At 46.4% G+C, this 25942-nt stretch overlaps 1 protein-coding gene across 1 annotated transcript in view; it reads left to right on the forward strand.

The window, feature by feature from the left end:
- Positions 1-25134, forward strand: part of LOC121292291 (C-type lectin domain family 18 member A-like) — a 69874-nt gene extending 44740 nt beyond the window's left edge. Inside the window, exons 3-12 of the mRNA XM_041214140.1 lie at positions 11006-11245; positions 11939-12036; positions 13247-13368; positions 15466-15573; positions 16269-16361; positions 20291-20397; positions 21707-21836; positions 23706-23802; positions 24123-24214; positions 25103-25134. Coding sequence (XP_041070074.1) covers positions 11006-11245; positions 11939-12036; positions 13247-13368; positions 15466-15573; positions 16269-16361; positions 20291-20397; positions 21707-21836; positions 23706-23802; positions 24123-24214; positions 25103-25134 — 1119 coding nt within the window. The remainder of the gene's footprint in view (positions 1-11005; positions 11246-11938; positions 12037-13246; positions 13369-15465; positions 15574-16268; positions 16362-20290; positions 20398-21706; positions 21837-23705; positions 23803-24122; positions 24215-25102) is intronic.
- Positions 25135-25942: the final 808 nt, after the last annotated feature.

Here is a 25942-nt window from a genome sequence, read left to right on the forward strand (position 1 = left end):
TTTTAAAGAATTTTAAAAGGGGCAGTGGCAGCATGGCTACAAATTTGAATGAGTGGCAGGAAACTGAGAATTGTGGTGACCGTTTGATTTTCAGGCTGGAGGAAGGTATATATTGGGGTTCCCCAGAAGTCAGTATTAGGACCACTCCTTTTCCTGATTATATATTAACGACCTAGACTTCAGTGTGCAAGGCACAATTTCAAAGTTTGTCGGTGACACAGAAATCGGAAGTATTGTGAACTGCGAGGAGGATAGATAGAGACTCCAAGAGCATTGACCGGCTGGTGGAATGGGCAGATAGGTGACAGATGAGCTATAATGGAGAGAAGTGTGAAACGATACATTTGGTAGGAAGGACAAGGGGAGCCAATATAAGATAAAGGATACAGTTCTAAAGGGGGTGCAGGAGCAGCATACATACCCCTGGGGGGTATATAAGATTTTGGTCCGGAATTACCAAAAAGAGGGGTGGGGGGGGGATCAAATTCATAGGTGATTTTAAAGCAGCTTATTAAGAAGCAGCAGGTTAGATATGATACATCGGCTAAAGAGGCAGGAAAGGCATGCAGTCCATAACAGATGAGAATGGCTTACTGGTCTTAGATTGGACAAACTGATGGATGAAGTTGGACCTAGAGTTACTAGATGCACCATAGCGACTGGCCAGACTCTGTCACTAATTCACATGACCTCTGTCACTGTCTCCATCCTCTTCAGTCACTGCTTAACACGATCAGACCTCAGGGGAAAGCAGGGCTCGTGGTTACTGTCAGCCTCCGCAATACATCTATTGTGGCTGTCGCGGGCATTCTGGCCCACGAGGTTACAATTAAAACAGTTCACCAGGACACCCCTTCTCGGCACCGTGTTCTTGGATGGCTCCAGATTCCTGGTTATGCAATGGGCCCTCAGTGGGTAGCTGCCTTAGCCTTAGCCAAGCCGGCACTCCAGGGAAGTTACCATGGACCTGTTCTCAGATCATACCGGAATGGGGGAGCAGCTCATTCCAGGGCATTGTCGTAGTGTTTTCAACACCCCAAATGCTACAGCCTGATGGCTGGAGGCCTTTCAGAAAGAGTTTCCTGAAGCTCAGAGAGTCAAAATGGTGATCCTCACCCTCCTTCATGCACCAGTAACAACCATTGAGCTTTTAAGCGAATCCACTGGTGCTTTCAGCAGGGGCCAGATTGATGTTCACTAGAATTTGGTGCAAGTTAATAGTCTCTTCCCGTAGGGCCCTCCTTAGGTCAGCATCTCCCTCCCTGAGCCAGCCTTAAATCAATACGTCTTGGTCGATTTTTCATCTTAACTCTAGGGAGGGTGCAGCTAGGAGAACCTGTTTAAGATCCTTTTGCTCTAACTCCAAGTGTGAGCATACAAACATATGAATTAGGAGCGGGAGTAGGCTATTCAGCCCCTCGAACCTGCTCTGCCATTCAATAAGATCGTGGCTGATCTGATTGTGGCCTCAACTGCACATTCCTGCCTACCCCCGATATCCCTTGGCTCTCTTGCTAGTCCAGCATCTGTCTACCTCTCCCTTAAAAATATGAATTGACCCTGCCCCCACTGCTGCCTCGGAAAGAGAGTTTCAAAGACTCACAATGCTCTGAGAGAAAGACATTCTCCTCGTCTCCATCTTAAATGGGAACCAGAGCACTCTCAACGATATTGTCCCACAAAGGGAAACATCCTCTCAGCATTCACCCTGTCAAGTCCCTTCAGGATCTGATATGTTTCGGTAAGGTCACCTCTCATTCTTCTAAACTCCAATGGATGCAGGCCCAGCCTGTCCAACCTTTCCTCATACAAGGTAAACCGCCCCCCCCGCCACCTCCATCCTAGGTAGCAGACGAGTGAACCTTTTCTGAACTGCTTCTAACGCTTTTATATCCTTTCTTAAATAAGGAGACCAAAACTGTACACAGATACTCTAGATGTGGTCTCACCAACTGTACAACTGTAGCAAAAACATCCCTAATTTTATGTTCCAATCCTTATTTTGGTGTGAGGAAGGGTGCTGTTCATATCCACTGTCATCCCCAGCTCCTCTTTCAGAGCTGTAACCTCACCTGGGGAAAGGGGTCTGTGTGAGGTCTTGGTGGTGGCCTCTTCTGTCCCTAGTGGACAAAGGTGGCTTTTCACCTCTGCCTTCAGTCTCGGCCTTGGTCTGTCCTGCGGCCCTGCCACGGGTGACCCCCACGCACTGACATTCCCTCACCACGTAGGAGAGCCGGAGCATTCTCGACTATGTAGCCCCAGCAAGGGCTGGAGTTACCTGCCCTGGTTTTTGAGACAGTCGCCACTGCTGCCCCCTGCTGGCTGATTTATGCCTGAAGCTGTTAGATTTCAGCTAAACACAGGACGTGGTCCTGCCCCAGGGGAGGTGATAGTTTGTTGCTGAACTAACTCCCTCAAACCACCCCCCCCCCCCCCCCCCCCCCCCCCCACCCCAACCACCTCACCCTTGAATCTTCTAACTTGACAATGTTTTGTTCCAGTGTTTGCTCCAGGTTTTTCCATTTGTGACAGATTCTGTCATGTACCTCCTGGTCCCAACAATTGTCCAGGACAGAAATGGCCTCTTGCCAACCATTACTTTCCTTTTGCAATGTAGCTACCAGTTCCTTTAAGTCTGTGTTTTTTTATTCAGCTTTGAGGCATGCGCCATAGGCCAACTTATTCCGGACCTTCTGCAACTCAAGTTTGCCTTTCTGACTCTCCTTAGAAAGCCTATCAAGGATACACTAGTAATCCCTGCCACACTCATTGGCAACCCCCAGAATATATCTCGCTCCCTGGCGTGCTTGCTTTCTACATTGGCTATCAGCCTTTCCCTGTAATAGGCTAATACCATTGTATACTCCTGGCTTTGTTTAGGAACTTCTCCATTTGTGCCTAACTAAGAATGTTGCTTCTTAAGCCTTATTATCCTACTTCTGACACCAGTGTAAGATTTTTGTCTGGCAGATACCCAAAAAGAGGGTCATAGTCATTCAATGATTGGTGATTTTAAAGAAGTTTATTAAGAAGCAACAGTTTAGGTATGATACATAAGCTAAATAGGCAGAAAAGACATGCAACCGATAACAGGCGAGAGTGCTTTACTGGTCCCAGATTGGACGAACATATAGGGGAAGCAGCCAGGGGATGCTGATCTTATGGCATAACAGTTTACTGGTCCCGGATCAGAAAAACTGATGGATGACCTGATCTCCGTAGCTGGACGTGGAATTCCCTTCTGTTTTCAGACTTCTTGAGCTAGCCAAAATGTTAGGCAAAGCCAGCTTGGATCACTCTGAAAAGCTTTCTTATGTCCGGAGTCTTCTTGAGTTAACCAAGTTGTTAAGCCGGAGTCAGCACTAGCATACGTTGAGAAGCTCTTTCTTGTTCGGAGCGATTTTTTGCTTTTAAGGGCCAGTTAATATACCTTATTTTGAGGGGGTGAGTAGGGACTCTTATGTGAACCAATTATTCAATTTTCCATTATCAAGGGACAGATATTCCAGGTAGCCCCTCTGGTTTCTGTTGGAAGCCTATGAAGTCAGCTTGTGGCTCATTGCTTGCTAGGACACCCTATTTAACTTTTACTCAGACAGTTGGGTTGCATATTGGTCACACACACACGCACACACACACACACACACACACACACACACCCCCCCCCCCCCCCCCCGCCCCCCCCCCGCCCCCGATTGGGCTAGGAAGATCTTGTTTCAGGTCCTCTGCTGGAGACATGTCCTTGTCATTGGCACAGATAACAACCTGTGGTTTCCTGGGCTTGTCAATCCAGGAAGCTTTCTTCATAAGAGGGAGAGAGAGAGCTATTCCTATAATAATCAATAAATCTGTTAAGATTTTAAATGCTTATTCGCCCGTGATTTCTCACAGAGTTTGCGTGCACAAATTGTTATGGTGGCAGGGCAGATTAAGGAAGTGGTTAATAAGGATCCTGAGCTTTGTAAATAGAGGTCTTCCAACAAGACAGAATCTAATCATCTGTCTTTGACATTCAATGGCATTAGCATTGCTGAATCCCCCACTATCAGCATCCTAGGGATTACTATTGAGCAGAAACTGAACTGGACCAGCTATATAAATACCATGGCTACAAGAGCAGGTCAGAGACTAGGAATTCGAGGTGAATAACTCACCTCCTGACTCCCTGAAGCCTGCCCACCATCTACAAGGCAAGAGTCAGGAGTGTGATTGAATACTCTCTACTTGCCTGGATGAATGCAGCTCCAACAACTCTCAAGAAGTTTGACATCATCCAGGACAAAGCAGCCCACTTGATTGGCACCCCATCCACCACCTTAAACATTTACTCCCTCCACTAACGACGCACAGTGACAGCAGTGTGCACCACGACAGCAGTGTGCACCACCTACGAGATGCACTGAAGCAACTCACCAAGGCTCCTTCAACAGCACCTTCCAAACCTGTGACCTCTACCACATAGAAGGACAAGGGCAGTAGATAGTTGGGAACACCACCACCTGGAAGTTCCTGTCCAAGCCATTCGCCATCCTGACTTGGAACTATATTACAATTCCTTTACTATCAGGGTCAAAATCCTGGAACTTCCTCCCTAACAGCACTTCAGGTGTACCTGCACCACATACACTGCAGCAGTTCAAGAAGGCAGCCACCACCACCTTCTCAAGGGCAATTAGGGAAGGGCAATAAATGCTGACTTAAAAGAATTAAAAAAAAACATAAGCAAGGAAGTTGTGATGAACATATAGAGAGCATTAGTTTGGCCTCAGCTTTATTTGTTCATGGGATGTAGGCATCATGTCTCGTCCAGCCCTAATTGCTCTTGTTCAGAGGGCATTTAAGAATCAACCACATTGCTGTAGGCCTGGAGTCACATAGACCAGGTAAGGACAGCAGATTTTAATGAACCAGATGGATTTTTATGACAATGGTTTTAACTCCAGATTTTTATTGGTGTGATGGGGTTTGAACCTGGGTCCCCAGAGCATTGCCCTGGTCTCTGGAATACCAGCCCAGTGACATTATGACTATGCCACTGCCTCCCCTGGAGTTCTGTGTCCAATTCTGAACCCCACACTTTAGGATGGATGCGAAGGCACTGAAAAGAGTGCAGAAAAGAATTATGAGACTGGCTCTGGGGATGAGAGACTTCAGTTACGTGGTTAGAATGGCAAAGCTGGGGGGTGTTCTTCTTAGAGGAGAGAAGGTTGAGAGGAGACTTGATAGAGGCATTCAAAATCATGAGGGATCTGGTTGAGTGGATAGGAGAAATTGGTCCCATTGGTGGAAAGATTGAGGACCAGAGGACACTGATATTGGGAGATTAGCAAAAATGAAACAGAGGCAATATGAGGAGAATCCTCTCTCCGCAGTGAGTGGTTAGGATCTGGAATGCACTGCCTGAGAGTGTGGTCGAGGTTGATTCAGTCATGGCTTTCAGAAGGGAATTGAATAATTATCTGGAAAGGAGGACATTACAGGACCTCAGGGAAAGATGGGGAGTGGGACTAGCTCAGTGGCTCTTACAGAGAGTCACGACAGGCTAAATAGGCTCCTCCGCAGTCACTGTGCTCTGATTCTAGACCCTGCCTACTTCTTGGTTCATGAGAAGTGGACAAAGCGTGAGCAGCGAACCTGCTCCCAAGGGGTGGGTTGGGCATTTAACCATTTTAATGAGGCTACAAACCAGTCTTCTAGGTTTAATCCTAGATAGCTGGGCTTTTCAGGCCTCAGGAAACCTGGCTGCTGAAGGCAGGTGAGGACAGCGTTGGGGCGAGGGCAGGTGCCTTTACAGCACTACTTGTGGGCTTGGAGGAGCAGCCATGCTTTCCCATGGCCTCCCAAGCTACCTTCTCCCTTCTTTGGGGCCTGCGTGTCTTCAGTCTGATGGGTTGAAGAACTGTGCTGTTTGTCGAAAAAGATCCCTAAATACCTCGAGTTACCACTCAAATGCCTGTAAAAAGTTAGCATAATAAAGGTGAGCACTGGTCCACTAAATCTAGGCCAATATTTCAGGAATAAACAGGATACCTTAGAATGATTTAAAAGTGGCTCTTCCACGCAATATTAAAACTCGGAATTTAATTAAGGAGCATCTAAGCAGTCATGGGTCTGCTTCCCCTGAGGTGCCGCAGTCCTGATATTGACATAGTTTGGCGGGAAAGGAAAAGCTTGCATTTGTATAGCACCTTTCACAGCCTCAGCGTGTCCTGAAATACTTTTGAAATGTAGTCACTGTTGCAATGTAGAAAATGCTGAAGGATAAAACAGTGAAAAACCAGTGGGAAGCACTAAAAAGCGAGATCCTAATTGTACAAAGTAGACATATCCCCTACAAAAATAAGAGCGGTACTGCCAAATCTAGACCCCCCCCCCCGCCGGTTATCGAGAGGAATACAGGGGAAGATCAAACAGAAAAAGAAAGCATATGATAGGCACAAAGAACTAAGCACTGCAGACAGCCTAGACGAATATAGGAAGTGCAGGGACGAAGTAAAAAAGGAAATAAGGAAATCAAAGAGAGGGCATGAAAAATGATTAGCAAGTAAAGTTAAAGGTAACCCAAAGATGTTTTACCAATACATTAATGCTAAAAGGTTAGTTAAGGAAAAAGTGGGCCCTATCAGAGATGAAAATGAAAACTTGTGTGTAGATGCAGAGGCTGTGGGAAGGGTTTTGAATGAATATTTTGTCTCCATATTTGCAAAGGAAAGGGAGGATGTAGATATAGCAATCCAGGAGGAACACTGCGAGATATTGGATGGGATAGTCATAAAGAGAGAGGAAGCACTCGAAGGGTTGAAATCCTTGAAAGTTGATAAGTTACCAGAGCCAGATGGATTGTTTCCGAGGCTGCTGAAAGAAGTCAGGGAGGAGATAGCAGATGCTCTGAGGATGATTTTCCAATCTTCACTAGATACAGGGGAGGTACCGGAGGAGTGGAGAAATGCAAACATAGTTTTTAAACATTGTTTAAAAAGGGATCAAAGGAAATGCCAAACAGTTATAGGCCAGTTAGTCTTACATCAGTGGTGAGCAAATGAGTAGAATCAATCCCGAGAGATAGGATTAACTGTCATGTGGAAAGGCATGGACTAGTCAGGGATGGTCAGCATGGATTTGTTAAAGGAAGGTCTTGGCTCACAAATTTGATTGAATTCTTTGAGGAAGTGACAAGAGGGGTTGATGAAGGTAGTGCAGTGGATGTTGTGTACATGGATTTTAGCAAGGGTTTGACAAGGTCCCACATGGCAGATTGGTCAGGAAAGTAAAAGCCCATGGGATTCAGGGTAATGTGGCAAACTGGATAAAAGGTTGGCTTTGTAACAGGAAACAAAGGGTAATGGTCTCAATTTCTCTGCTCCTCTCACCCATTCTAACCTGTCTCTCTCTGAACTTACTGCACTCCATTCTCTCAGGTCCAACCCTGACATTGTCATCAAACCCGCTGACAAGGGTGGTGCTGTTGTTGTCTGGCGCACTGACCTCTACCTCGCGGAGGCTGAGCGTCAACTCGCAGACACTTCCTCCTACCTCTCCCTGGACCATGACCCCACCACTGAACATCAAGCCACTGTTTCCAGGACTGTCACTGACCTCATCTCCTCTGGGGATCTCCCTCCCACAGCTTCCAACCTGATAGTCGCCCAACCTCGGACGGCCCGCTTCTATCTCCTACCCAAAATCCACAAACAGAACTGCCCCGGTAGACCGATCGTCTCAGCTTGCTCCTGCCCCACAGAACTCATTTCTCGTTATCTTGACTCCCTTCTCTCTCCCCTTGTCCAGTCCCTTCCCACCTACATCCGTGATTCCTCTGACACCTTACGTCACATCAACAATTTCCAGTTCCCTGGCCCCTACCGCTTCCTCTTCACCATGGATGTCCAATCCCTCTACACCTCCATCCCCCACCAGGATGGTCTGAGGGCCCTTAGCTTCTTCCTCGAACAGAGGCCCGAACAATCCCCGTCCACCACTACTCTCCTCCGTCTGGCTGAACTTGTTCTCATGCTGAACAATTTCTCCTTCAACTCCTCTCACTTCCTCCAAATAAAAGGTGTGGCTATGGGTACCCGCATGGGCCCCAGCTATGCCTGTCTCTTTATGGGGTATGTGGAACATTCCTTGTTGCAGTCCTACTCCGGCCCCCTTCCACAACTCTTTCTCCGGTACATCGATGATTATTTCGGTGCCGCTTCATGCTCTCGTCAGGACTTGGAAAAATTTATTAATTTTGCTTCCAATCTCCACCCCTCCATCATCTTCACGTGGTCCATCTCTGACACTTCCCTTCCCTTCCTTGACCTCTCTGTCTCAATCTCTGGTGATAGACTGTCCACCAATATCCATTACAAACCCACCGACTCCCACAGCTATCTCGACTACAGCTCCTCACACCCCACTTCCTGTAAGGACTCCATCCCATTCTCTCAGTTCCTTCGCCTCCGTCGCATCTGTTCCGATGATGCTACATTCAAAAACAGTTCCTCTGACATGTCCTCCTTCTTCCTTAACCGAGGTTTTCCACCCACGGTCGTTGACAGGGCCCTCGACCATGTCCGGCCCATCTCCCGCGCATCCGCCCTCACTCCTCCTCCCTCCCAGAAACATGATAGGGTCCCCCTTGTCCTCACTTATCACCCCACCAGCCTCCGCATTCAAAGGATCATCCTCCGCCATTTCCGCCAACTCCAGCATGATGCCACCACCAAACACATCTTCCCTTCACCCCCCTTATCGGCATTCCGTAGGGATCGCTCCCTCCGGGACACCCTGGTCCACTCCTCCATCACCCCCTACTCCTCAACCCCCTCCTATGGCACAACCCCATGCCCAAGCAAAAGATGCAACACCTGCCCCTTCACTTCCTCTCTCCTCACCGTCCAAGGACCCAAACACTCCTTTCAAGTGAAGCAGCATTTCACTTGCATTTCCCCCAACTCAGTCTACTGCATTCGTTGCTCCCAATGTGGTCTCCTCTACATTGGAGAGACCAAACGTAAGCTGTGCGACCGCTTTGCAGAACACCTGCGGTCTGTCCGCAAGAATGACCCAAACCTCCCTGTCGCTTGCCATTTTAACACTCCACCCTGCTCTCTTGCCCACATGTCTGTCCTTGGCTTGCTGCATTGTTCCAGTGAAGCCCAACGCAAACTGGAGGAACAACACCTCATCTTCCGACTAGGCACTTTACAGCCTTCCGGACTGAATATTGAATTCAACAACTTTAGGTCATGAGCTCCCTCCCCCATCCCCACCCCCTTTCTGTTTCCCCCTTCTTTTTTTTTCCAATAAATTATAAAGATTTTCCTTTTCCCACCTATTTCCATTATTAAAAAAAAACCCACTAGAGCTATACCTTGAGTGCCCTACCATCCATTCTTAATTAGCACATTCGTTTAGATAATATCACCAACTTTAACTTTAACACCTATGTGTTCTATTGTACTATTGTCGTTGACATCTTTTGATGATCTGCTTCTATCACTGTTTGTTTGTCCCTACAACCACACCAACCCCCTCCACCTCTCTGTCTCTCTATCTCTCCGCCCCCCACACACACACCTTAAACCAGCTTATATTTCAGCTCTTTCCTGGACTCGAACTCAAGTTCTGTCGAAGGGTCATGAGGACTCGAAACGTCAACTCTTTTCTTCTCCGCCGATGCTGCCAGACCTGCTGAGTTTTTCCAGGTAATTCTGTTTTTGTAAAGGGTAATGGTCGATGGATGCCCTTGCGAATGGAAAGTTGTCTCAAGTGGTGTTCCACAGGGCTCAGTGTTGGGACCCTTGCTGTTTGTGTTATATATTAACAATTTGGACGCGAACGTGGGGGGCATGATTGGAAAATTTGCAGATGACACAAAGATTGGCCAAGTAGTGGATAGTGTAGAGGATAGCCATAATCTCCAAAATGATATAGATGGGTTGGTGGAGTGGGCAGTAAAGTGGCAGATGGATTTTAACATAGAGAAGTGTGAGGACATACATTTAGGGAAGTCAAATAGGAATATAGGATGTGGGGTAGATGAAGTGAGAGAGCTTGGCGTACAAGTACACAGGTCCTTGAAGGCAGCAGTTCAAGTAGACAAGGTTGTAAAGAAGGCATATGGAATGCTCTCCTTCATTGGCAGAGGTATAGAATATAAAAGTAAGGATATAATGTTGGAATTGTATAAAACACTGATGAGGCCACAACTGGAGTATTATGTGCATTTCTGGTCACCACATTACAGGAAGGATGTAAGGAGAGAGTGCAGAGGAGGTTTACAAGAATGTTGCCGGGGTTAGAAAAGGTAGCTACGAGGAGAGATTGGATAGGTTGGGGTTATTTTTCTTAGAACAAAGAAGGCTGAGAGGTGACTTGATTGAGGTGTACAAAATTATGAGGGGAATAGATAGAGTGGACAGGATAAAATTGTTTCCCTTGATGGAGAACATAGGGGACATAGATTCAAGATAAATGGCAGAAGGTGTAGGGGGGACATGAGAAAGAACTATTTTATGCAGAGGGTATTGGGTGTCTGGGATTCACTGCCCAAGTTGGTGGTAGAGGCAAAATCTCTAAACTCTTTTAAAAAGTAACTGGATCTGCACCTTAAGCGCTGTAAGCTGCAGGGATGCAGGAAGGTGGGATTAGAAAGGGCACCTGGGTATCCTGGGCTGGCATGGACAAGATGGGCCAAATTGCCTCCTTCTGTGCTGTAACTTTTCTATGGTTCTATGCAGCAGCCAATTTGCACACAGCAAGCTCCCACAAACAGCAATGTGATAATGAGCAGAGAACCTGTTTTCGGGATATTGGCTGAGGGATAAATATTGATCCAGGAAAACAGGGTAAACCCCTCTGACCTTTGAAATAGTGCAGTGGGATTATCTGACAGGACAGACAGGGCCCTGTTTTTAATACCTCATCTGAAAGATGGAAGCCGTGAACATGGGAAAGCACTAGTTGTCTGGACAGTGTAAATGTTCTCTTATCCTCGGCTGTTTTCCCCCTGCAGGAATGGAGTGAGAAGCTCGCCCGACTGGCACAGCTGAGGGCAGGGAGCTGCCACAGGAAGCACCAGGACCAGAGGGCTCAGAGGGAAGAGGAGGAGGAGATTGGCTGGAATTATCACTCCTCGCCGGACGGGACAATGTCTGTCACTGACGTCATTGACGTGTGGTTCCGGGAGGCTCAGAACTATCACTACCACACGGGTCAGTGCAAATACAACGCTTCCTGCCACCATTATACTCAGGTTGGTGCCCACAAACTGAGCAAACTGCCTCCATTTACAGCAGAACTCAAGACCGTCCATCTGTACTATCCACCTTAAGTTAATTGGCGAATTTTTGAAATACCTGCGTCTTTTCACACTGACTGGCACATGCAGTGTCGCCTAACTTATTTTGTGCTGTTTGCGCTCTTATGTACCACTATGTCCTGTTGTGTGCTAATCACCATCCTGTGCTATGTCCTGTCCTGCCTTATGACTGACTCTGTGTCCTATCCTGTCCTATGCTCTATTCTAGAAAGCAGGTTGGTGAAAAGTGGACCTGGAGCCAATATTTATGCATTTTTATATTTATTTACGGAGATATGCATTGCAAGCATACACCTCCTAATACAACAGGCACAATTTTAGTGTGTCTATGTATAGGGCTCGAGTGAATTCCCTTTCATGCCCATCACCTGCATACAATCAAACACAATTAATATACAACTAACATTGTGTGATGTGCCCTTCTGCCTTGTGCTATTCTCTGCCCTATGTTTTGCCCTTTGTCCTGTGTCATGCCTTTTGGCCTGTGCTCTATGCTCTTTGCCCTGTGCGCTGCCTCCAAGGGTTACTCAGTCCTAATTACAGCTGGCTTTCTAGGGTTCAGCAGGTGAAAGTAAAGTTAAAGGAGGAGATGGAGAGAGCCCTGATGTCGTTGTATTTATTTTACAGCTTGTCTGGGCTACCTCCAGCAAGGTCGGATGTGGGAAACACACTTGTTTTCAGAATGGAGAGTGGATGGAGGTTGTTATCTGTGCCTATTACCCAGGGTAAGATGCTATTATTGGCACGGTTGCCAACTCTAGTTTGGATATATTCCTGGAGTTATCATGTGACCGCCTCCCTCCAATGGCCCTATCTGCCATTGGTCTCCTGATATGTCCATCATGATGCCCCAACTCTCCATGCCTAATTGGAAAGTGGAATGGATTCTTCACTACCTAATTAGATCATTTCTTTCTGTCAGTCAAACAGCCTTTTTCAGCCTCCAATACTTTTACAGCCAACAAACAAGAATTTTAAATAATTCTTAAAAAAAATACAGCCATTTGCAGTGGTTCAGTGGTAGCACTCTAACCTCTGTGTTGGAAGGTCAAGTCCCCACTCCAAATACTTGAACACAAAACCTGGGAAGGAACAAAATGAAGCCTTAATGCAAGTGCTACTGCAGCACCACACCCCCCCCCCACCCCCACCTCCCCCCACCATGGTGTGACTGAGTTTTTTTTATTCATTTATGGAATGTGGGCATTGCTGGCTAGGCCAGCATTTATTGCCCATCGCTAATTGCCCTTGAGAAGGTGGTGCTGAGCTACCTTCTTGAACACCTGCAGTCTCTGTGGTGTAGGTACACACACAGTGCTGTTAGGGAGGGAGTTCCAGGATTTAGACCCAGCGACAGTGAAGGAACAGCGATATATTTCCAAGTCAGGATGTTGTCTGGCTTGGAGGGGAACTTCCAGGTGGTGGTGTTCCCATGTGTCTGTTTATGCAAAAATCTTTCCATTCTGTACCAGGTCACTACCCAATCGAATGAGCCTACTAGACGTGGTAGGCGGATGTACCAGACCATGCTTGGCATTGCTTCTTAGAGAGCACTGAACACAGTCATAACTCAGAGTGGATGGATTTGAAGTTCTGCGTACTAAGGAGAACTATGTTGGCACTGTGGGTCAGTACACTAACCTTCCACCTCTGGCGATAGGGGTGTCAGATTGATACCAGATTGATGGGTGGTGTCCTCCCCTCATCGGCAGTATTAACCCTGTTTGCTGTAGCAACAGGAGTAGGCCAAATGGAGCCTGAGTTGCCACTATGTAAAATGGTCCAATAGAATACAAGTGTGAGCTACTTTGCCAGTGCATTGAATGCAGCTCAACACATTGCCCTGGTTTCCAGTCTAAGCTTTGCATTTTTCAGTTTGGTGCAATAGTCTGGATTCCATCGGTCGCTTCTTACTTGTCATTGTTTGTGTTTCAGGGGAAACTGGGAAATCAATGGAAGAACAATCATCCCTTATAAAGAAGGGGTTTCATGCTCTCTCTGTACCTCCCGCATGTCTGGCTGCTTTAAATCCTGGGATCACCATGGCGGACTGTGCGGTGAGCTGCTGCATGACGCAGTTTTCCTGTTATATTCCACACCACTGAGACTCTGCATAATAATCCTCTGTTATTACAAATCGCGCTGTCAGAGGCTCTGTTGTTATCAACCATAGATTGACATAAACTCTATCATTGCAAACCTGTCACTATTACTTTTTGTCTAAGTCAGGTTCAATGTATCCTCATGACTAACCTTCAGATCTCAACATTTAAGCCAATGTGTTCCAAATATTTGGAGAAATTATGGAGATTGTTAAAAATGGCGATTGAGCTTATGTCAACCAATGGCTTGTGATAAGGTTTTTTTGATAAAACATATTTCCTTAAAGAGGCACAGAAAGTAAACGTGCAACTAGACTAATATAGGCGTCAGCCCATTTATTTTTGTTGGGTTAAAAACCTGGACAGAAGAATGGCATGCAGACACACAAGAGTGTTTTCCCTTTACTAATATCAGCAATGATTTCTAGGTTAGTCTTCAGTTAAAGGCCTTCACCCATCACACCTGAAACTTAAAGTCTTCACTTACCACTAGTTAAACATAAAGGCTGGATTTTCACAGAGATGGGAAGATCCTGTGAACATTTGAAAATGGTGGGCAGGACCGGATTTGAAATCCCACCCCCATTTCCGGCAGATCACTTTTTGGCAGTAGGAGAAAGGGGGCGGGGCATGATTCACACAGGAGGGAAACCCAAACTCAGAAGTGCCGTCAGTTCAGAGTTCAAACAGACTCCATTTTGGCTATTGCAAGCGATTCAGCCTGCAGTGTTGTACTCTCAGCTTGTTGGAGTAGATGTAAATGTTGTTAAAGAGTGGATAAGATCTGTACAACTGTCACGATCTAAAGTTTTTTTTTAAATACCCCACTGTTTAAACTTTAAAAAAAAACACACAGGCTGCAACTGTCAGTGAGAGTTTAAATAAAACCCTTTGCTGACAGGCATAAAGCATCTAGTTGTGCAATTTCAGTGAAGCTTTTTATTTGCCATTTCCCAAGGGCTAGCACTGTGTTATTTTTGCTTGGCTGAGTTTCAGAAGCTACAATTTATCTCAGTAGGTAGTTCTGCATTCATAGTTTGATTGACAGTTTAAAGAGTCTATTAAAGGATTTGCTGTCTTTGATGTGGGATCAGAATAGAAGTTTGTTTTTGCAAAGGATTAGCCACTTGAGATGTAAAAGCTTTGAATGGATTCCATGAATGGATGGGCTCAACTGTATCCTGCACCTGCCTCCCTGGAACGCAAATTGTGCGTTTTTTGCCGAAGTGGTCCTGGCAAGTTGGCAAAGTTCCAGACTTGAGCTACCCACCTTGGTAGCCAAAATCTAGCCCAATGTCTTCACCCTCAGACTTAAAGTCTTCATCTGTTACATTTTGTGTTTATAAGCTAAGAAACATCCCACATGGTGTCACTTGTGTATTTGATTGATTAGAGCACTCTGGATTTACATTGTTCCACAAGAAGCTATGAGTGTATGGAGCAATCTGGATTGACTGCTACAACTGACAGGAGAAGCTCACTGCCTGATTTTCCATCCTCGTCCCAGGAACTCCGCTCCACTGGAGTTTCCCAGCCTAACACCAGAGAAACATTTATATGAGAACCCTTACCTCATCCCTCCTCAAAACTCTGATATTCAACTAGTATCAATGTGGGATAGTGAAAATATTTCAGAACTTTTATTCACTTCAGTTTCTGTTTCAATCGTAAGTGAAATAGAAAAAGAAAGAACAGCAGTCTGTTTTCTCAGGCGGCTTACATGTCTGCCTCGATGATAGCACTTTCATTCCTTGATTCAGACGCTTGTGGTTCACGCCTTACTCTGGAAGCTTGAGCAGGGAGTGCTGCATTGTCAGAGGTGCTGTCCTTCGAATTAGACATTAAACAAAAGCCCTGCCAGCCTTTTCAAGTGGATATAAAAGATCCTGTGACACCATTTTGAAGAAAGGCAGGGGACCTCTCCCCAGTGCCCTGGCCAATACTTATCCCTCAACCAGCGTCAGTGAAACAGATGCTCTGGTCATTAGCACGTCTCTGCTTGTGGGATCCTGCTGTACGTTATGTAAATAGTCTTTCCTTCTTTTCTTCCAGAGGTCCCCAGGAACCCATGTCGGATGAGCTGCAGCAACAGAGGCCAGCTGAACATGAGCTTGTGTCGATGTGAGTGTTTACCAGGATTTACTGGGAGATACTGCCAAGGTACGTACATGGAATGAGGAAGTGGGAGCCATTTACCCCTTTGTACCGTGAAGCTCCTAACTGCTTTTCCTCTTCCTTTGAAAAAGAAAGACTAGTGTTTATCATGATCTCAAGATGCCCTAAAGCATTTGGCAGCCAATGAGGTACAAAGTATAGTCACTTCTACAGTTTAGAGAACGCAGCAGTTTGCAATGTTCCATAATCAGTAATGAGATATTGACCACTTTTTCTGGTGTTGGCTGAGAGATAAATATTGGCTGGGACACCAGGGAGAACCCCCTTGCTCTTCCTCAAACACTGCTCTGGGAACTTTAACATTCACCTGACAAGACAGGTGTAGCCTCAGTTTAACAGCTCATTCAAAAAGGTAGCATCTCCATATTGCTGCACTTACTCAGTACTACATTGGGAATGCCAGCCTAGATCTTGTGTGTTTTTTTCTCTCTCTGCTTTAGGATTTGAACCCACAATCTTTTGACCGAGGGGGCGAGAGGACTACTCGCTGAACCATAATGGAGAAGAGTATGGCAGCTTAGCCTATTGATTAGAGTTCTGAATAATAAGATTCAATGGGAAAAGGTTTAGTCTATTGGAATCCTAGACAATAGCTTGTGTTCTGCAGCTTAATGGGGACAGATTAGACCATTGAGATGTTATGCATGGTCTCTCTTGACAAGTCTTCTTTTCTCTTCCAGTCAGGTGCAGTATGCAGTGCATTCACGGAAAGTACAGACCAGAAGAATGCTCCTGCATGTGTGATGTGGGATTTGGTGGTGCTGTCTGTGGGGGTGAGTGGCAACAGATTCACATCGAGGCCCAGGATGATAGTTGCAGAGTGGCTTAAGAGTGACAAACACCTGTCAGTTAACAAGCTATCACATGGGTTCACCATCAGCACATCACAAATGCCTCAAAACTAGGATTAGGGTTTACAATTAGGCTTAGAGGTTAGAGTTAATATTTAAGGTTATGTCCCGGGTTTAGGCTCAGAGTTAAGATTAGGCTTCGGGGTAAGGTTAGGAATTGAGGCTAGACTTAGGGGTTAGGGTTAGTATTAAGGTTAGGTACAGCATCTCTTGGCAAGTCAAGGTCATCAACTCAGAGATCCTGGAGCATACCAATTCTATCAGCATACTTTTATTACTAGGTCAATGGTGTTTGAGATGGCTTGACCACATTCATTAGGTGGTTGAGAGCTGTATACCCAAAGCCTTTCTGTATGGTGAATTGGCCACTGGGTCACAACCTGCAGAGTATCCAGTTCTCCACTACAAGAACACCAGCAAGTGAGATATGAAGGTGGTGAACATTGACACAAATAACTAGGAGACAGTCCCCGATAGCCCTGACTGCTGGAGGCTGTCTGTTTGGAAGGTAATTGGAAGAGATAAGGAGAAATAAAAAGCTCACCTGGTCAAGAAGAGGGCCCAGATAAAACAGAGGCCACCATATCCTGGACCTTCTCAGCCCATTGTCTTCCTCTGCAGCAGGGAAAAAAGAAGACATGATCCTACCTTCCAAAATGGCACCTCTGACATGCCTTCCTTTTTCCTTAACTGAGGGTTCCCCTCAATTGTGGTTGACAGGGTGCTCAACCGTGTCCGACCCATCTCCCATGCCTCTGCCCTCACCCCTTCTCCTCCCTCCCAGAACCATGATAGGGTCCCCCTTGTCCTCACTTTCCACCCCACCAGCCTTCGCATTCAAAGGATCATCCTCAGCCATTTCCGCCAACTCCAGTATGACGCCATCACCAAACACATCTTCCCTTCATCCCCTGTCGGCATTCCGTAGGGACTGTTCTCTCTGGGACACCCTGGCCCACTCCTCCATCACCCCCAACACCTCAACCCCCTCCCACGACACCTGCCCATGCAATTGCAGAAGGTGCAACACCTGCCCCTTTACCTCCTCTCTCCTCACAGTCCAAGGTCCCAAACACTCCTTTCAGGTAAAGCAGCATTTCACTTGCACTTCCCTCAATTTAGTCTACTGTATTCGCTGTTCCCAATGCGGTCTCCTCTACATTGAAGAGACCAAACGCAGAATGGGTGACTGCTTTGCAGAACACCTTCGCTCAGCCCACAAGCATGATCCAGACCTCCCTGTCGCTTGCCATTTCAACACACCACCCTGCTCTCATGGCAACATGTCCGTTGTTGGCCTGCTGTAATGTTCTAGTGAAGCTCAACGCAAACTGGAGGAACAGCACCTCAATTTCCGCTTAGGCACTTTACAGCCTTCCGGACTTAACACTGAGTTCAACAACTTCAGACCATGAGATCCCTCCTACATCTTCAACCCTTTTTTAATCCATTTTAAATTTTGTTATTTATCTATTCATTTTTTAAAATCTATGTTTTATCCTTTTCCCCAACCCTTCCCCCTGCCTTGCAACCCCACCCCCCCGCCCCCCCCCCCCCCCACCCCCACCCCCCCCATCCCCCCACCCCCCACCCCAGTCCCCCCGCCACCCACAGGGCTAACTGTAACTTATTCTTATGTTTTGCTTTCACAATGCTGGCCCTTGTTCTGCTATTAACGCAATCTGCTGTTTTACCTTTATGCCACTTTCAGCACCTTCTCTAATCTTTAACATTAGCATTAGCATACCCTTTGTCCTATGTCCACGACATCTTTGTCAAATTTCTCCTTAGCTCCCTCCTAGCCATGACCTTATATTTTGCTCCACCCCCTCTTAAACAGTATAAAATCCATTTCATTTCTGCTTCCCTTTAGCTCCGAAGAAGCGTCATACGGACGTGAAACGTTAATTCCATTCCTCTCTCCGCTGATGCTGCCAGGCCTGCTGAGTCTTTCCAGCATTTCCTGTTCTTATTACAGTGATAATGGAGTTGTTGACTGATGATTACAATCAATCTCTATTAATTAATCCACGGGAGACCCAGGCAAGATGTGAGGAAAAGCGCAGTGTGGAAAGCTTTGGGAACCGTTGTTCCAATGTCATTTTGTTCCTGATGCAAGATTGTAAAACAAGTATCTGAGTCCCCAGTAGGGAACGGAGAATTAAAGATATTTGGAGCAAGGTTGAACTAGAGTCGATGGTCAGGTCTTCCCAATACAGTGCCTGTTCTTAGTTTGAGTAAGTTCCAGGCATCAAGCCAAGCCCCCAACTCGAAGACATTCTCAGGTGGGCCCACGCCTGGAAATTTAACTGCCCCGAGTAAGCATAGCGCTTGTGCACAGTTCGGGACTTCCTCAGAGTCTCCATACTCGCTGCTGTTGCCATCGGAGGGCCCGAGCCAGTATATTGACCTTCTTCGAGAAGAAGCTGTACGTGCCTCTGATATGAAGATAAGTACAGACGCACTGGACCAAATACTCAATGAAATGAGGAGCGTCCTGCAACCTGGGGTCAAAAGATCTGCAATTTCCACTCAATCTTGTCAATCCCTATCCTATCCTATCCTGATTGTGCTGTTCTATTATAGTATCAGATAGCTGCCCATCGAGGTCCTCGAAGAACAATGGTGACACTGAGGCTTGCGTTGGTGGCAGGCAATGGTATAACCCGCCCTGTAGAGAGCATGGGCACAAAGACAACTCCCAATCACTGTCATGAGTTCTAGAGATATTAAATAGCTTTCTGTTCACTATAGGGGAGGGGGGGTGGGGGGGGCGTGGGGGGGGGGGGTGGGGGGGGGGGGGGGTTGGGTGGTGTGGGGGGTGTTGGGGGGGAGCGGTGGCGGTGTGTTTCTGGCCATGCCCACCGTCGGGATTGTACGGTCCCGCCGAAAGTCGACGGACACCTGGCTGGGCCGCTGTATCTCCCCCTCCCCCCTACACCAGGTCCCGCCAGGACAGGGCCGGAATATCTGTTTACTACTCTGTTGACTGGGCCTGTGTCTCAGACAATTTTGAACTTGTGACCAGACGTCAAATGATTGAATGCTCGTTTCACACCTGGGGTATCATAGAACCATACAGCAAACAACAGCAAGTTGCAGTTATACACTGTCTTTATGGTGGCACACTATCCCAAAGGACTTCACAAGAGTGTTTTCAGACAAAATTCGGCACGGCCACAAAAAGAGGCATCACGACAGGTGACCGGAAGCTTGGCCAGAGAGGCAAGTTTTAAGGAGCATCTTAAAGGAGCAGAGAGTGGAGGAGAGGCAGAGAGGTTTAGGGGAACAAATGCGGAATTTAGGGCCAAGGCAACTGAGAGCACAGATGCCATTGGTGGAGGATGGGCTAGAAGGAGGCTACTCAGTACATTTAGAATATAAGGAGGCCTTTTGGCTAATCATACCTCTGCTGGCACTTCAAAATACCTACTGATTAATCTGCTAATGAGCAACGTGAGATATTACCCCATTTGGGAAAGGCAAAGTTTAACTGAACAGCAGCTAAAGTGAAGGTTATTTTGGAATTAGGAATTATACAGTGGAAGCTATTAAGAATTAGGTGCCAATTTATGATTTCTGTTGATGTAATATTTTCTGGTACTGATTAAATTCCATTTCCACAAGTTTCTTGGTCCTGGTCTGTATGATAAAATTTTCACCCCAGAAAGTCCTGTTGGAATCCAAGATGCCTGGTCATACCATAGAATCATACAGGAGAGAAGGTAACTCTTCAGCCCATCCTGCCTGTGCTGTTTGAAAGAACTTCCCACATTAATCCTGGTCTTTCCCAGTAGCTCCACAAAGTTTCTCTTTCAATTCCTAATTCCGGCCTGGCTTTTCTCTCCCAGAAAAGATGGAGTTTCCGTTCCATATTTGTGATATCCGGATCGATGGGGATTGCTTCATGGTCTCTCCAGAAGCAGACACATATTATGGAGCCAAGAACAAATGTCAGGTAACAGTAAAAAAAAAAGGCAAGCCTTGCCTTGAAGTTTCTCTGTCTCTACCCCTGTGATGTACCTGCCCAGGGAGTGTTTGATGAGATAGTGTGGAGGCAGCTTTACTCTGTATCTAACCCCATGATGTGCCTGCCCAGAGAGTGCCTAATGGGACAGTGTGGAGGGAGCCTAACTCTGTATTTAATCCCATGCTGTAGCTGCGCTGGAAGTGTTTGATGAGGACAGTGTCGAGGGAGCTTTACCCTGTATCTCACCCCGTGATGTAGCTGCCCTGGGAATGTTTGATGGGGCAGTTTTGTAGAAGAAGGCTTACTCTGTATCTAACCTGTGCTGTGCCTCCCCTGGGAGTATTTGTTGGGGCAGTGTAGAGGGAGTTTAACTCTGTATAAAACCGCATGCTGTACCTGCCTTGGGGTGTTTGATGGGGACCGTGTAGAGGGAGCTTTACTCTGTATCTAACCCCGTGCTGTCTCTGCCCTGGGAGTGTTTGTTGGGGCAGTGTAGACCTCCTGGGAGTTACCATTGACTAGGGACTGAACTGGACTAGCCATATAAATACTGTGGTTACTAGAGCAGGTGAGAAGCTAGGAATTCTACGGTGAGTAACTCACCTCCTGACTCCCCAAAGCCTGTGCACCATCTACAAGGCATAAGTCAGAAGTATGATGGAATATTCCCCACTTGCCTGGATGAGTGCAGCTCCAACAACGTTCAAGAAGCTCAACACCATCCAGGACAAAGTAGCCCACTTGATTGGCACCCCATTTACCACTTTAAATATTCGCTCCCTCAACCACCGATGCACAGTAGCAGCAGCGTGTACCATCTACAAGACTCACCAAGGCTCCTTCGACAACACCTTCCAAACCCGCGGCCTCTACCATCTAGAAAGGCAAGGACAGCAGATATATGGGAACACCACCACCTGCAAGTTCCTCTCCTAATCACACACCATCCTGTCTTGGAACTATATCACCATTCCTTCACGGTCACTGAGTCAAAATCCTGGAATTCCCTCCCTTACACCACTGTGGGTGTACCTACACCACAGGGACTCCAGCGGTTCAAGAAGGCAGCTCACCACCACCTTCTCAAATGCACTTAGGGATGGGAAATAAATGTTGGTCTAGCCAGTGGTACCCACATCCCATGAATGAATAAATAAAATTCCTTATGCTGTTTGTAATTTCTATATGCTTAAAAAAATGTAATGCCAACAGCAATGTTCCAGGTCTGCCTTGTACCTGCTCCCTCTTTGCTGTGACATCTTTTCTGATCCATCCTTGTTCTCATTTTTCTCATTAGGATCGAGGTGGGATTTTAGCACAAGTCAAAAACCAAAAGGTACAAGATATTCTGGCCTTTTATCTCAGTCAGTTAGAGAATACAAATGAGGTTACCGACCCAGACTTCGAAACACGCAACTTCTGGATTGGTGAGTTTATCCACATCACTTCCTTTCCCTATTGATTATCTCTGTGTTGGCTTCCTTCTATTCTCAGTGTGTTACAGTCATTCTGTTGCCCAGTGTGAAGGAGCTGGATTAACATCAGCAGAGATACAGTCAATAACACAGGGTATGGGGGGAGAGGGGTTACTGAGTGACAGTGTGAGGATGCTGGATTAACATCGGTAGAAATACAGCCTGCAACACAGGGTACAGGAGGAGAGGGGTTACTGAGTGACAGTGTGACAGAGCTGGATTAACAATAGAGGTACAGTCAGTAACAAAGAATGCGGGAATGAGGGGTTATTGAGTGACCATGGGAGGGAGCTAGATTAACATCAGTAGGTACAGTCAGTAACACATGGTGAGGGGGAGGGGATACAGAGTGACAGTGTGAGGGAACTGAATTAACACTGGAGATACAGTCAGTAACACAGGCTGCTGGAGGAGAGGGGTTACTGAGTAACAGTGTGAGCGAGCTAGATTAAAATCAGTATAGCGTTAGGAAATAGAGTAAGTTTAAGTAAGCTATCTTTGCATTTCTGGGTGTTAGGATTGAGTTTTAGCTTTAATGTTTAAGTTTGATTTGTACTTCTGTATCTGTGTGTTAAGAAAAGGCCAAATTGAGTTTTAGTTTCACTTTAAAAGGTGCCTGCATTTCTAATGAGAATTTTACGACTGTTGCAGCTGAGTTAAATAAACAAGAGTAAAGAAACTGGGCTATTGTCTAGCAACAGGGGTCCAATGAGGCAGGTCCTTCCCATAGCCACACAAGAAACTAGAAACAGCAGTTTGATTTGGAAGTGGTTTGAATTAATTGTTTTGAAGACAGCTGCCAAGAGAGACTGGAAAAAGGGAAAGATAGCAAGTCCCAAGCGAAATAAAAAGTTCCCAAATCCAGGTGAGTGGAACAGGAGAGAGTCACAAGCAGACTTTCTTGTCAACGGGAGGACAGGAATCTGGGTAAAGGTCCTGTTAAGTGAAGTTAAGAGTGAGGGGCAGAGAGAGGCTCCAAGCCTCCAGTTTAAAGGGATAAAGACTTGAGAAGTCAGAAGGTGCAAGCTGACAACTGAAGGCCTGTAATTCTTTTCTATGGGCATGTGAGGGAGTGGTGTACTGCTGACGACTGAGTTGGTGACAGAGAGCATATGGAAGGCAGCCTGAATGCATGTGGTGACCCAGGGGAGAGGAACGTTGGAAGAAGAGTTCAAAACCCTGGGGGTGGACTCTTGCGAAAGTCATTTGAGAGAAAGCATTCGATTTGAGAGAAGATTCCAAAGTGAGTTCTTGGAGAGTGGAGATTGGAAATCCTCCTGTGAGAGACAGAGTCCAGTGGGACCAGTTGGCTCAGGGTGTGACAAGCGTATGGGGGAGTTGAGAGATTCATGGCATCTGCCTGGGATGGCACATATTGCTTGGTCTCAGAGTGTGGTGTGTCTGACCACAGGTCGCTATTAGTTTACATGGACTGTGTATTTACTGTGAACATTAAAGTATAGATAACTTTTGTAACTTATGTTATCCTTACAAATCTGTATATATCTGCAACGGTATAGTTGTGGGTGAAGGAATATTATAATATAGTTCATCTTTTCTTGTGTAATAAATGTTTTATGCTTTTGTTAAAAGTTTGTTAGTTGACTCCGGTGACTCTATTCAGTAGCCCCTCTCCACAAAGCTAAACAAACAAGTAAAAGTTAGGATCTATCAAGCTGGGTTCCACCCTGGGACCAGGCTTGTCCAGGGGTAACCTATGTTGGGGATCATAACCACGGAGAATGTTTACCGAGGCACCTGGATAAGACCGCTTCTGATTTATTTGCTTGAAGGTAATTGGCTCTTTTTAACTGCTTTCAGGCTTGACATATAAAACATTGAGGAATTCATTCCGTTGGGACTCTGGAGAACTTCCCACTTTTTACAGTTTCGCTTTTGGACAGCCAGATAATCAGGGGTAAGTCAGGGAGTCAGCCCCACCGGCTGGGCCAGATACCCTCTCTGTTCACACCATTAACTCGGGAACCCTTCAGTGAGGAGGTGCGATGATGCAAGGGCATAGTGTTGTGACATTGATGGAAAATAATAACATGCAGCACAGCAATACAGACCTAGGGAAAGATTTCTTTTTCAGGTACCAGTGAGACTGAACTCTCTAATATACATGGTAAAGTGAACATTGCAGAATTTACGATAATTGGACGGGGCACATGCACAATGTGTTTCCCCACAGCTTATCATCGTTCCAATCACTGTGCTTCCTTTTGTTTTTAACAGTTTTGGAAATTGTGTTGAATTGCAACTCTCGAGTGCTTTTAATTGGAACGACCAGCGCTGCAAGACTCGCAACAGATACATCTGTCAGTTTAGTGAGTACCATCTCTTACTACTGAAATGGGTCAGGTATTGGTTCGGTATGCAAGAGGGTAACTGGGAATTGGCTAGGGGCAGTAAAGAGCTGCTGAGAGCCCATGGTACTAAAGGCAGCAACCACCCCCCCTCCCCGGCATTTTATCAGATATGGGCACTCGGGGCTCTGGCCCCAACCCTCCCATCAAAGCCTGTTTTGGGGCCTTATGCCCTCTGGTTGCTAAGCAACAAGCCACTTCAGTGACACAATGACACATTATTGAGCTGCCATTAGCTCTTCTCTCTGTTGTAAGTTTTGGCTCTTACTGACTAAATGAAGAACATTTAAAATGTGGACATGGTCAAATGGCTAGTGGGCCTTCTGTTGCTGGTGGAACCTGACAGTCAACTATTGTGGATGCTCTTGTCTAATGAGCCTGTCACAGACCCTGCCATAGGCATACCCAGCATCCAATGAGCAGTGTCCCGAAATATTATTAGCTCTTAAGTGTCCCTAATGTTAGTGGTGAGTATTATGGAATGCCACATTAATTTATTTACTAAGATGTGATACTAGCTCAGTTTCAGCCATGGTTGAATGGGTTACCTCTCAGGTTATGAGTTCAAGTCCCACTCCAGTGACTTGAGCCCATAATCCAGGCTGACACTCAGAGTGTCAGTACTGAGGGAATGCCATGCTGTTGGAGTAGCCATTGAGACATGAAACTGAGGTTGCAACTGCCCTCTCGGGTGTTGTAAAATACCCCGTGGCACCCACTCAGCTTGAGACAGAAGGGGACGTGGCCTGTTTGTCATGTACACAGCCTGACCTGGATGATTGTATGAGGTGGAAGAAGAATAATCTAAACAGGCAACGAATGTAACCAGGTAATCTCTTCTATTTCCAGGTGAGGAGCATGTCGCACGGTGGAGAAGTTAATTACGTTTCCATGGGGAGAGTTGAAACGAGCTTCGCTTTGTAACTGAACTGGACTAACCACAACAATAGTTTAGGATCTGGGATCGTAGACACTGAATCACAGTGAAAAGCAGGTTCAGTTTTGTGGCCAGTCGGCATTGACCCGGCCATCCTGAATGTAGAAAATTAGTGCGCCCTGGAATTGAAACTCCTGTGTTGTAACAGGGGCCCCTCATTCAGTACAAGGGACTAGAGAAAGAAGAATTATTCTCAAGGCCCTGGAGGTCTAATGATTGCAGTTTGGTTCAAAGGTTAACGAGTCTGTAGTCTTGGCCTTGGTGCATCCAAAATAGAGCAGTGTCAAAGGTCATAATTGTGCTCATTCTCAGGAATACCTCACGACTGAATGCTGGGTTGGGGGGTCAGTGCTTTGCGATTCCCTGTATGACTAGCTCCTGGTTCATACTGGGGCAGTTGTCCAGGCCCTTCCTCCTGAGGAAGCAGCAATAAAAACAATAAACACGCCACGTTGGCAGATGGATATGCTGTATCCCTTTCATTCACTCTGGGATGAAAAGCCTTCCTCCTCGTTGCATTGTTTTGGTGAGATGGGCATAGCACTGAATCCCAAACTCAAGGGGCCATGTGTGTGCCTGTGCGTGTGGTGTGCCTGTGCGTGCACTGTGTCTGTACGTGCGTGTGTACGTGTGTGTGTACTGCGCATCACATTTAAAAGGGTGGTGCATCATGCTTGCCTATCCCGCTCCCCTCCCACTGCAGCGTGAGTACTACTGGTTTGGAGTCACCAAACTACAGTCCTCACCACTTA

This window comes from Carcharodon carcharias, chromosome 20 (assembly GCF_017639515.1).
Source record: "Carcharodon carcharias isolate sCarCar2 chromosome 20, sCarCar2.pri, whole genome shotgun sequence".
Classification (NCBI taxonomy): Eukaryota; Metazoa; Chordata; class Chondrichthyes; order Lamniformes; family Lamnidae; genus Carcharodon; species Carcharodon carcharias.